Below are 13,335 nucleotides of genomic sequence, written 5' to 3'. Positions count from 1 at the left end.
TTCACACCACAAGTGCTTCAGTTTCAAACGAGAGTCTTCTGTTCACCATGTTTTCAATCTTGTTCCTAGAGGAATACGTCTCTGTTGGGTCGGGCTCATTCACTGTATGAGGTACAAAACTTCTGACTTCATCAACGGTATGAAGTCAAATGCAAAAGTTGGCGACCTGTTTGTCAAAAATTGAACATTTTGAAAATGTGCAAAGTCACATCTCATGTCCAGTTGAAACTCAGAGATCACAGACTCGTCCTGTGAGGACATGACTTTGATGCACTATGTTGAAGAGAAGGTTGTTATATGTTTTGCTGTCTTTCTTGATTTTGACAAGTGTATGAAGAGTTAGTTTACATTTCAAAACTCTCTTCTTGTTAATAGTATCTCAAAACAGTAGAGAACTACAGAAAGTCCTTCGTAGCCCACAGTACTGTACTTCCCAAACTACAATAGCTTTTGCTACTCAGTCTTTAGCGTTGCCGTCCTATTTGGTCCTCTGCGGCCACCATAGACAACGCAAAGACTTTAAACATTTGCTGGTTACAAATTGTAAAATACGAGTCGTTAAAACAGTGTTTTATCTCTGTGTATATGTGATTGTGATTACCTGTTTATCACAGGAGGGAAGTCATGTCGCATCACGTGTGCTTTTTTTCAGAGCCGGGGTTAGAGTTCAGTAAATACTGATGATGTCATCGTCTGAAGATGGCTGAAGGGTGAGAGTCAACTCGCAAATTACTTTTTGCTTTTGAAATATAATATAATGTAGCAGAGAGCACCGACGTCGTGTGCCCATCGTTTCCCTTATTGCGTTGTGAAGATTTGGCGTAATCCCTTTTGTTTGAACGCTGTACTTTACAGCTCACGGAATCAGTTCAGGAAGTGCATTTGTTTACCAAAACATAGCCTGGCTAGCGTTAGCATAGCCTGGTTAGCTGTGGTGTGAATCACGCAGTAACAACCAAAGGCTGTATGTGTGCTTTATGTTTACATCTAGCGTTTGTGTTCAGCCTTATCGACCGCACTCGTGGCTTGTTTGGACAATTTAGCTTGCTAGGCAGTGATCGCTAACATTAGCTAACTCGTTTAGCTTGCTAGGCTCTGTGTGGGTGAGTTAGCTAGAGGAAGTCAACAACTGACGGTCCATAACTAAATCTAAATAACTAAAGTATCGCTAAACTGACGACCAATGTTGAGTGTTTGATAAATGTACAGCGGTCGTGCACGTGTGGTGTGATGTCTGTGCAAATCTTTTCTTTGCTGCTTTGATTTTGAGAAGTAGCTCATTTCTTAATGTCTGTGTGGTTACAGAGAAGGCTGGTGGGGAGGCTGGCTTCAGCAGAGCTTCCAGGCCGTCAAAGAAAAGGTAAAGAAGTCCTCCACATCATTGCAAACCGGACTTCTTACTGTATCTTTAGTTGCTGCGCAGCTTTCACTGTGCTGTCAATTACAATGTCCAACCACTGCTCTCGCTTCAATGTTTAGGTGAACTAAAACGTTTCATTGGGTGCATGATGCCCATTTAAATCCACATAGCTGTCACAAAAGATCAGAGCTGGAACAAATAGATACCCTGGCACCATTATTACTGACAAAGTAACATTCATGGATCATACTGCAGAGGTCTACAATAAGCAAAAGCTCCTTTTCCCCATGCAACTTAAACTCATCAAGTCCACAAAAGCTGACCACACAGTTTTACAGCCTCTTTGTCCAAATCTGTTATCGCACTTTCAGTGGCGGCAGGATTCGGGGACCTTTACCTCTGTCTCTAAAAACGGGTTGCACAGCATTGTTGAAGTAAGGCAAGCTGTCTGTTAGCATGAGCAGGCAATCAAGAAAGTTACCGCTGTTTGATTCTCAGAACGTCTCTTGTACAATGAAGCTTTAGAAGAAATGAACTCTCAGTGCCTGATGCTTGTTGGACTCAAAGAGCAGAGGTTTATCAGGCCTCATTAACAAAGGTTATTTTTTACTGCTTTTCTTGAAGTTTCTATATTTATGTTGTATCTTTTTTATGTATAGTTACAGTGAACTTTATTTCTTGTGTTATTTGTATGTTATATTTTTATGTACATACACACTGGTCTGAAACAAGAATGGATTTATTTAAACTTGATTATTTGACTCTCTTCTCCGCAGTCATCTGAGGCCTTAGAATTCCTAAAGCGAGACCTGACTGAGTTTTCCACTGTCGTGCAACATGACACAACCTGCTCACTTGTGGCTACAGCCACTGCTGTCAGAAACAAGCTTGCAGTAAGTTGCAGCCTTTACTTTGGTCATTGTTTTTTTGTTTTTTAATCTAAATATCTTCTGATGTCAAATGCAGAGGCAAGTGCATGTCTCCTGTATGAAGGTTTATTAGTTAGTTACATACCAAATCTAAGCTGTCTAATTGTCCTACTTTCCAGGTGGAAGGTTCCTCTGAGACCACAGAAAAGGTGAAGAAGAGCCTCTCTAGTTTTTTAGGGGTGATCTCAGACACACTTGCTCCACCGCCTGATAAAACCATTGACTGTGATGTAATTACATTGGTGGCAACGCCAGCAGGAACCACAGAGATCTACGACAGTTCTAAGGTGGGCAGTAGTTGTATATGACGGGCTGACTGGATCCCAAACTAGGAGTGTCTAAATGATAAAACAGCAGAGCTAAGCACGATCCCTGTGCAGGTGTTTTTTGAGATTAAACAATTGAATGGGAAACGTAACTCTCTGGTTAATCTCCCTGAAACTATCGAACAAAGTGTTTATTCAGGACAGATTTAGTTTCCTTGTGTTTTGTTAAAAGAGGCTGCAGGACAGTGAAAGTGAGCACATGATGTGCATGTGGAAACAAAACAACCATGGCATTTGTTATTCCTGCAGGCACGTCTCTACAGCTTGCAAGCTGACCCTGCTACATACTGCAATGAGCCTGATGGTAAGACAGCACACAGTGAAGTCGTGCAGGACCTCCACCTGAATGTTAGACTGGTATTAGTTGTATTATGTTTAAAGAAAGGTATTCTTTAATTTGTAATGCTTCTGACTGTATAGTAGATGTTCACAATGTGTATAGTACTCTAGTCTTTAGTATTTGCTATTTGTACTACGCATTCTTAAAGCATTGCCAGGATTTGAATGCTAATGAATAATGAAATGACTATCAGTCACTGCGTAATTATTAGTTTGCTGGATTTGTGTCACAAGATGTATAATGCATGCTTACAAAATGTTTGCTGATGCTCTTCTGTATCTTTTTGACTATATTTTAATGAGAAGTTATTTTTGTCCAGGTCCCCCAGAGCAGTTTGACAACTGGCTGTCCACCTTCAGTTTGGAAGATAAAAAGGGAGAAATCTCAGAGCTCTTGGTCAACAGTCCCTCTATACGAGCTCTTTACACCAAAATGGTATGCATTGTTGTTTCTGTCGACACGTGTTCTTATGGAGCACAGCCTTCAGTTTTTATTTGAACTAATACATTACACTCATTTGGCAGACGCTTTCGTCCAAAGTGACCTACAAAAAGTGTCCTCAAATGCGTAAAGAACACTAGATGTCCTCCAGAATTGGAAGTGCAATAAGGACAATTTTGCTTTTTCATTCACAGGTGCCAGCAGCTGTAGCCCATTCAGAATTCTGGCAGAGGTATTTCTACAAAGTCTTCCAGTTGGACCAGGTAATAATGCTGTTTTATGTGGCGTATCCTCAACATGTCAAGTAGCCTTTCCCATCGGCTCTTGGGTGCCACCTGCTGGTCGATTTCATAGCTACCTTGGATTGTTAATTTCAATGCACAGTCACAGTGCAGGATTTGTCCTGACTTAAAATGAGGGGGGGGGGGGGGGGGTGTCTCAACAATAAAGTACTGAATGTTAATTTGTTTTACGGAGGAAACAAACCGTAAACATGCTCGAGGTCTTAAGTCGCTGCCAGTGGCTCCGTGCCAGTTGAAAGCACTGGTTTTGTGTTATATGTGTATATATATAACACAAAAAAATGATTTGGTCTGAAAACATATTTGAATTTAAACTATATAGCGACATCATTTACGAGGCAATTTTTTCACAAACGCCAACCAAAGCAGATCCTTTTCAAAATATACAGTACCAGAAACACCAGAATAAGCGAATGCAATCCAACACAGTGCAGAAAAACCAATGCAACACACATTCATTATGTTATGAAGGTTGCTAAATTTGACAAAGCACACATTGAAATTCTTGCATTATTGCACATGTTAAAGATTCCCTCCGATTGTGTCTTCTAGGAGGAGGCGAGGAGAGTGGCATTGAAGCAGAGGGCAGAACAGACCACACACACAGAGACCCTGGGCTGGGAGGAGGAGGAGGAGGGTATGCTATCCTCACTTTTACATTGTTAAGAAACTGATTAACTTTTAAACCTGTCACTTATGCAGCTTCCCTCTGATATTCCCGTCAGATGACTTCCTCGGCGCCACATCATCATCTCAACTCAACTTTACACCTCCGTTGGACAACAGCTCAAACCTGCTGCCCGCGGCCTCGATGGCTCCCACAGGGACGACTCTGCTGAGCCCCGTCCTGTCTCCCAGTGAAGAGCGTGACGCCACCCTCTCATTTAGCAGCGACAGCGTCAGCCTGCCGACACAGGTGGAAGTGCGGCCAGAGCCCGTTGCCACGGAGCTGGCCAAGAAACTGACAGAAGCTAGCTTGGAAGATGTTGCAGACAAGACAAAGGAAGAGCAGAAGCCGGGAAAGAGTGACTTACCTCTTGAGGCTCAAGTGGAAGCTGTAACCCAGCCAGAGGTCACTGTGGATGGGCCGTCAGCACGGGCTTCTGCCCCCACCTCTAAACCAGAAGCAGCAAAGGAGGAGGGGCCGCAGGACCTGAGAGTGTTCGAGCTTAATTCTGACAGCGGGAAATCAACACCCTCTAACAATGGCAAGAAAGGTACGATGACCTGAGAGCGTTTTTCAGCTGGCAGTGAGATTCTTACTGTTCCAGTCTGGGAGTATAAATCTAAACAGGATTAAGTTCAGTCATGTGGTTCTGAGTTTTCCACTAAATAGGCTTAGAAGAAGCAGCAGAGTCAAGGTCACAGTGAGTTCCAAATTTTGTCTTTTCCCCCTCCAGGGTCCAGCACCGACGTGAGTGAAGACTGGGAGAAAGACTTTGACCTGGACATGACAGAAGAAGAAGTCCAACTGGCACTTTCTAAAATCGAAGCTTCTGGAGAGGTGAGCGTTATGTTACCGCTGTGACATTTACCAGAATCTTAAATTAAAATATAAGAAATGGAGAATGTTTTACTAAACCCCCTTTTCCTTTTCTTATCAGGTCGACGAAGACTGGGAGAACTGGGACTGAGAGCCACCGCGACACGAACTCTGTCCCGCCATTAAAGCAAGTTCTCGGCAGACGAACCATGCTTAACGTGTTTTAACTCTTTGTCCACACTGTCACCATGTCATGATTGTCAGTAGGGGATTTTTCCGCCGGGTTTGGACAATATTGGTAAACCTGTTGAAAAGAGCAACGGGAAGACCAAGGCAATAAGAATTAGACTGCTCCGTCAGCTGTCAGTTTAGTGCAGATAGGCCGCTAGCGAGGGTAATGACTCAGGTCTTGGCTATTTCTTGGAGTAACTTCTGACTTGGAGAGCATATGACACTAGTAATAGACAGAGGTTGTAATCATTTTGACTGAAAAAGCACGCAGTGACAAGTCAGAATGTGAAAGGTTTCACCGCAGCACGGGAGGAGCCGTTTTCCCTTTTTCTTTATGCCATCAAACGCATCATGTATGTTGCGAGTGTATTTCAAGTTGAGCAATGACTTAACTGCAGGCTGCAAAATAGCCATAAACTCTAATGCTGCTTGTCACCTTTCTGAGATGAAATACTCCACAAGTGATATTTGAATGGTGATGATGGATTGATTTAATTCTACCTGTGCCCTTTTCTTTCTTTCTTTCTTTCTCATCTTTTATTATGCAAGTGAATCTTCAAAATGAAAAAAAAAACAATATATATATTTTGGCCTTCATTCGTAGAGCACTTTTCATTTTGGATTCACTCCCAACTCTAGATACATGGCCTTTTAAAACACACAGTAGTGTGATAATGTTATCCAGATGTCTTTGTTACAAGTCAGTCATGAAACACAACCAGCTAATGTGTCATTATGAGTTCTTTCCCTTCTCTTTTGTCATATCATGTGATTCATTTGAACATATGAGCTTGTTGCAGGCTACATGTAATTTTCTGTCACTTTTAAGTGTTTCACTTCTTTGAGTTGTTTATCCATTTGTCTTATTCAGGTAGAGGGAATTCATGAATTATCACTCATTAAGAGAGAAGTTATATGTGGCTTAATAAAGAGAATTCAAACTGGTCCTGGATACCAGATTCTTTGGCTTGAAATTGAGGATGGCATCTCTTGTTATTTACTTGTGTAGGAGAATATGACAAATCTGTGAAGTGTCCGGAACAAAATAGCTCAGCAGGCAGTGTGCCAAGTAGACCAAGGAGCAATGCGAGCACGCTCCATGCTTTCCTGATTTCCTTTTCCATCATCTGTAATGTAACTGAGAAAAGTAATCCTAGAGATGTAATATTTATACTAAAATAAATGCTTAATTATTGTATTATGTGCTTTGGATTGCATGTCTGTGCAATAACATGCAAAACATTGTGCAGATGGTCACTGTTGAGTTGTATGTTTTTTTGGTAAAGACATTGGCTGTTCTTCAGGTTTTTGTGTTCTGACAGTGTGTTGCATGTCTATAATTCTCGGCTGTGTATTACCTTCACCTTCACACTTTGAACTAATCAAAGCTGTTCTACACACATCTGTTTTCAAAGCTGTCAGCTTCTTTTTTTTAAGTCAAGTATTTCACTTTATTTTCCAAATGATCATTGTCATTAAAGGATTCATGGCTAATGGGCTTAGTGTTGTGCGTTAAGAAATTATTGCTACTGAAGAAGAAAAATCAGACGGGTCTGTTTAAACCAGACTAGGTTACAAAAACATAATTAGTGGAGCGTTGACTATCTTAAATAACAGTGCAGGCAGTTCACTGGATATCACCACTCATACCAAAACTCCACCTAATGTGTGTGTTTAGCTGCTGTGTAGAAACAACAGGACTATTGATTTAAAAAAAAAGGTGGAATTTCACATTGGTCAAAACTTTTAACTCAAGGACCACATCGTTTGGTGCACCTTGAGGTATTTTCTCCTGGGAGATGACGCTACAGAAGAGTTTTATTTCTATCTGTGCCCCCGTACATAATTATACAGCTGTCTGTGGGTGGGGACTTGACAGAGGACCAGTCAGTGCTATGAACAAAATAGTCACTAATACATAGAATTTAATGTCAATTTGAACCCACAGTTTGTGGAAACCCTTTGTATATACAGTATATACTGGATATCATTTACAATTTCTGTTCATTCTTTTTTGCACATTGAGGACTGTGGATTGGGTGTTTAGTTGTAACGATAACAATGCTTTAGACAATGGTTTTATTGCAAAAACAATAATTTAGCCCTTAACGTACAGGTTTCCATTTTTTACCCTTCAGTAGTTTTAAAGTGGTAAAAATCCTCTTCAAAATCATTTTCATTGAAACTCCAGAATTGTTTACACTGACTCAAATGTTCAAACCCAAGATTATTTCATGGAAATATTCTAGATATCTTGCCCTCATTTCAAATTTCCAAAATTCAACTTGACATTGTTGGTATCTTTGGAAACTTTGGGACTTGCACTACTTTTGACTAAGTCAAAATAAAGTTCCGTGGGTTTGAGGTTTAAACACATTTCAAATGTAAATATGTGCAATTCTTCAAGTAAAGTTTTAGAATGGTATATGAAGTGTCTGTGTATGTTAAAATCAGTAAAAAACAAAACAAAACAAAAAGCCTGCAGTGTAAAAAATGGGACGCCTGATGGCGCTGTTGCTCCATTAGGCAGCAGTCACAACCTGCCACTCCTTTTCTTTCAGCTGCAGCGTCCATCTCACAGACACGGATTGGCCACATGTTCTCACATACCATTGTTCATCATAAGTCGCTTTAATAAATAATAAAGCTAATTTCTGCAATTTTCTTTCATTTTCACACAGAATCTCTCTTAACTTTCCTCTCTTAATTTCGCTGGATGCCTCGGGAGGAGCAGCAGGCAGTCAGTTAAATGTTTATATGGTCTTTGTGGTGGCATCAGCCGGGCTAATGTGGGTCACAGTGGAGGGACACCTGTACAGCGTGCTGGCTCTGCAACATGGATGCTGCCTGTAAAGATGGCTACTGTCTGCGTCTGCCATGCTTTTTCTTTCTCTCTCTTACCAGTACACGCACACAATACTGAGTGTGTATGGTGGGTGTGGCCGTAGGGGTGCGGGGGGGAGGGGGGAGGGGGTCAATGATTGACTGAATGATGAAACAGAAAAGGGGATGCATGACCATCAGTCTGTTGCACCAATGTCAAGACTAACATAGGATCAGTGCAGAGGAAATTTCACATCAGGCACCAATCTCCATTTCAAATTTCCACAATTTATGGATGAATAAACAGAACCTTGAACCTTGATCTCCTGCAAGTATGTTAATGTGTATATTAAAAAACGATTAGGCATGGGCAACTCAAGTGATCACTCTAAACACAGGCCATAAAGACTTTGACTCTTGAGCTGTGTTTTGTGGCTGCAGTGTCACTTCACAGTTCAAAATCATCTAATAAAAGACTTAAACTTGTTTACCTGCTTATTTGTTTGATGTTATTACTGCTCTTTTATTCTGACACCAGCGCCCTCACACCCGCGTAGTAATGGCTTGTGCATATGCTGCCCTAACCAGACCTCATATAACACAGACACCATATACATTACATTCTTTCTTACTCTGTTCTCACTCGGAGGCCTTAGTCAGCAGAAAGGCTGTAAAGGAATTTCCTGTTGAAGCCCACCGCTCCCAGGACCTGGCTGTGTGTGTGTGTGTGTGTGTGCTTTACATTACCAGCGCCTCTCACCAATGTCATGTACAGATCATTTCGCCGTGGACAGACAACGAGGGGGGCGGACGTCAATCAGACAGGGGAGAGAAATACTTCCCTCATGAGGATCTTTCCAGCGTCCCGGCTTCCCCTCGTAATCCATCCTCGACCGAACACTTCCTGCTTCTCTTTCTGCCTCTTTGACTTTCCCTCTGCCCTCTCCTGGACCACGCATATACAGTATATACTGTCACAAACGCAGTCACACTCATTTCTAGCGTCTCTCAAACACACACACATACAAATGCATACACACACAGAGAGTCAGGATGAGGTCATTGTCTTGAGAGCGAGTATTATTCTCTGCACCCTAAAGGGAGAAACCCTGTAACCCCTTTGCCTTTCAATACGCACAAAAGACTCCTTTTGAGGGAGGAGGCAGACTCCTATGGAATGTGTTACCAGGGTTTTCTATAACGACTTGCCTCTGAATTCACACCCATTTCATGTGTGTGTGTGTGTGTGCATCCCTGCGTCTTTGGGATTTTGTGCACGGTGGGAATTTTGCTGCGTCTTCAGTTTCTACATTAGTTGTACATACAAGTGTGTGAGGAGTTCACTTATCCGCAGTTAGTTTTACTCTCTATCTGATAGGAGCTGACATCTGTGTGTGAACTACATGTCCAACATAGTTTTCCCCCCATCACAAAGATACAAATGCAACCACCAGGCTAAGTGTTGATCCATTGCTGAGCCTTGTGTCGGGGGGCTTCTAAACTTCTAAAGGACTCTTGAGATGCCTCTGGGTTTTTCCACAACAAACCATCGCCTTTCCCAATGTCGAGCGGTGGGAACAGGCCACTTTGTTTGTACGAAGCAGCGTCTGGGAGGAATGCGGGTTTTAGTCAGGGAGGGGATGGTGGGGGCGAAAGTATGATAACTCCCACTCCATTCAGATTTATGGTCAAGACAGAGGGGCTCCTCTGGATGCATGTCAGGGGACTAGAAGAACACCGCCCCTCTACTCCGAGCCTGCCAAAGCAAATGTTTAGTCGAACAAACCCTTGCTATTCTTTACCTTCGTCTCTGTCTTTCTATTCTGTGTCTCTCGTTCTGTGCCATTATATGGAAAAGTGGGTAGTAGTTCTTCTGTGAAGCTTTCACACAGCTCATTGTGTGTTTCTATTTCAATATGCACTTTGTGTGAACAGGAGCTACAGTGGTATGTGGTTTTGAGTTTTAAACCAGACTGAAGTGTCAGGTGTAGTGGGAGAAGGGTTCAGGTTTGGAAAGTAGAGTGATTTACTTTTTCACTTCCATGAATAGTTTGACATTTGGAGAAATAGGCTCTTTAGCTCTCTTGCCAAGAGTTACATGAAAAGATTGACACCACTCTTATGTCTGTGCGGTAAATATGATGCTACAGCCAGCAGCCAGTTAGCTTATCTTAGCATAAAGACTGGGAACAGAAGTAGGGGGAAACAACTAGCCTGGCTCCATCCAAAGGTTGCCTGGCAACCTCAGGGTGACAAGACTTCAGGAAGTCCCTGTTCCCGGCCAAGAAATAGCCCGGCACATAACCCCCCCTAAACCACAACTTTTAAACAATCAAGACATAACGTGTTAATTAGTGAGCTTTAGAGGCACTGGTAGGTACATTTTCAGAGCCGAGCGAGCTGTTTCCCCCTTTTACGAAGGCGTTGTGTATACTGGACCAATATGAGAGTGGTATTGATCTTCTCGACTAACTCTCATGACGACACCAGGATCCTACATTTTCCATACTTCTCATACAGTGTTTCATTAGACCCTCACTGCTTAGTATGTGCCCAGGAAATAATCCTGATGACATCACTACGACATCATCATGGTTACTTTCTCAGACATGACAAATCCCCTCTAGAGATAAAGAAAGACTGTTTCCCACAGGCTGAATAGTGCGACCCATGACGAGTAATCTGATCTTAATTGGTGAAAATTAGTGGAGTGTCCCTTCAATTGAGCATTTCACCAGCTGGGAACCATCACAATTACATGAATCAAACTGGATTTTACACCTATAATCTGGACACATCTAAATATGATCATGTAGAAAATGTGTCCTTCGCAGTCTTTTCAGACAGGAGTTTAATTTGTTTTTAAATTGTTTGTTGTAACTGTGCATTTGTTTGTATGCATCCGTTCTTCCAGGTTACAGTTAAGATTTACATTGTTCAGCAGACGAATGGGCCTAATGTGTGAGTTATTTCACAGTGGGATAGGACTTTGAAACTTGTAAAAGTTTTCAGAATTCTTCAAAACCCATCTGTTCCCAGATGAACCCAACAGACACAATTGCACATCCAGCCCTCAGCTTGTGACGCAGCTGTGTTCATTTTATCCTCTTTTCCAATTCTTTTAACAGCTAGACCAACCGCCCTGAATGTCCTGTTCCCCTCCATCCCTCCACCTCCTCCTCTTTTCATTACTGTCCCATTCATTCATTTATTCTCAGTCTTCTTCCCTGCTCCGGGACACCAGCGGACCCATTCATCTCTCCCTCTCTGTCTCTCTCTCCCTCCCTCCCTGGTCTAATCAGAGGACCACACACTCCCTCACATCATCTGATGTCTGGTAATTGAAGGTGAGATTGTTTTGGTGGTGGGGGTGGCGAGGCTGAGCCAAGTTTGACTGTCTGCAGCCATGCAAATTAGACTGTCAAAACTTCACAGTAGTCTCCATTATTCTATGAATAAAAGCCGACACTAGCTAGCCTGTTACATAAATCTGCCTTGTAAATTGCAGCATCCAAGAGGGAAACCTCTGCAGAAGGCTCTCTGGAGACGAGGCGAAGGGTCTGGTGAGCACTTTTGGTGGAAGTTTAGTAGTTTAAAATACACAAGTCTCATACTACTGCCAGTAATATGATTTTTCTGCCCATTTTTTAACAGTTTTAATGTTTTTCTAGGTGTACTATTGGTGTCCCAGTGTGATTCTCTTCTTTACTTTTTAGCCATGGTTCTGAGGATGGTGATGTCGCTCGCTTGGTCAGTTGGTCCATATCGTATCTCATTTGTTGTTGATCTATTTTTTGACTGGGACCAGTAATTTCCTGTAGTTCCTGCTGGTTGCCGGTCAACCAAAAAATAGTCTGGCTCTAGTCTAGTCTAGCTATTTGTCGTTTATACACTTTGTTTTACACATTTTTGTATGAATCAAACAAATGAGATAGAACTGGTTAATTATTGAGCTTTAGAGGTGCTGGTAGGCTGATTTTGTTTTGATTTGTAGCTGTTTCCCCCTGTTGCCAGTCTTTACACTAGCAACCATGTTAGCCAGCTGCTGGAAGTAGCTTCATATTTAGCGTATAGACATGAAAGCGGTATCAATCTTTTCATTCTAACTAATCTAACTATCGGCAAAAAAGTCGCATTTCCAAAAATCTTAAACAAATATTGAATGAATTACCATTAAATTTGGTTCAGACATTAATTTCCCCCTCAGGATGAATTCTAATCACTTTATTGCCCCACTAAGTGTCATCATCAGGTCAAAATGTCATATATTCAATACTTTTGTTTATGACCGAATACCTACCAAACTAATGACATTCTGTACTTTGTGTTCAGTGCTAATTAGCAAATGTTAGCATGCTGAACTAAGCAGTACAGTTTCACAGAGCTGCTAGCATTGCTGTAGTTTTCTTGTTGAATTTACTAAAGCGTCTCCTGCATTTTCTTCACACTGCTCTGATAGGCAAATTCACCTAAACTTTCTCATAGCAAGAGCTCCTTAGTTGGTGATGGCAAGTGGCCACCAGGACTTCATCTCCTCCTGTGTCTGGAGTGGAAACTGCCTCTTTCCTCGGGCAAGCAGTAAGCGGCAAAACAGCTGTGTAAATGTGTGTAAAAGAGATAGGGAGAATCTACGAGGTGTGTGTGTGTGTGTTTGTGTAAGAAGAAAGAGGGAACAAGACAGGCCTGTTACATACCATCCTGGGCTAATCCTAATCCTAGTCTGCAATTGTGTCCAATGTCAACCCCTGTGCTGAAAGTCATTTCTAGGTCTGGGCTTAGCCTGGAAAAAAAAGGTGAAGGGACTGTCTGTTTCCACACTGCTGCTGCTGCTGCTGGTCAGCCAAACCTGCTGATCCTGGCACAGCGGCTGGCGGCCCCTGGAGAACTCTCCTCCTCCACCGTCCCAATCCAGGGGATCCGATTGACACTGCGAGTGTGCCATCTGCCCCTCGACAAGATTACACAGTGCAGTGGGCCAAGAAATCCTCCAGCACAGCAGATTAAATATGAAATATAGGGCAGGAATAGTTGTGCCGCTGCATGTCTAGATTCAGTCGTGCCATGTCGCCCCTCCATATTCGTGCCATTGAAAGCTTTTTT

The 13,335-nt window shown here is 42.3% G+C and overlaps 1 protein-coding gene across 1 annotated transcript; it reads left to right on the top strand.

The window, feature by feature from the left end:
- Positions 1-588: 588 nt before the first annotated feature.
- bsdc1 (BSD domain containing 1) lies at positions 589-6,910 on the top strand. Its single transcript, XM_070920209.1, has 11 exons — positions 589-710; positions 1,306-1,360; positions 2,137-2,253; positions 2,409-2,576; positions 2,865-2,919; positions 3,275-3,390; positions 3,591-3,659; positions 4,251-4,335; positions 4,424-4,915; positions 5,099-5,202; positions 5,303-6,910. Exons 1-11 carry the CDS (start codon positions 700-702, stop codon positions 5,330-5,332), a joined length of 1,302 nt encoding a protein of 433 aa, XP_070776310.1. The 5' UTR covers positions 589-699; the 3' UTR covers positions 5,333-6,910.
- The last annotated feature ends 6,425 nt before the right edge of the window (positions 6,911-13,335 follow it).

The sequence above is a fragment of the Enoplosus armatus genome, chromosome 15 (genome assembly GCF_043641665.1).
Source record: "Enoplosus armatus isolate fEnoArm2 chromosome 15, fEnoArm2.hap1, whole genome shotgun sequence".
In the NCBI taxonomy this organism is placed as follows: Eukaryota; Metazoa; Chordata; class Actinopteri; order Centrarchiformes; family Enoplosidae; genus Enoplosus; species Enoplosus armatus.
This window is presented reverse-complemented; position numbering and strand designations above follow the sequence as displayed.

Bases quoted from the DNA above. Each gene is read 5' to 3' on its own strand.
- bsdc1 (XM_070920209.1), top strand. The intron at 2,577-2,864 runs GTGGGCAGTAGT...TTATTCCTGCAG, and splicing joins AGATCTACGACAGTTCTAAG to GCACGTCTCTACAGCTTGCA. The intron at 3,660-4,250 runs GTAATAATGCTG...TGTGTCTTCTAG, and splicing joins AAGTCTTCCAGTTGGACCAG to GAGGAGGCGAGGAGAGTGGC.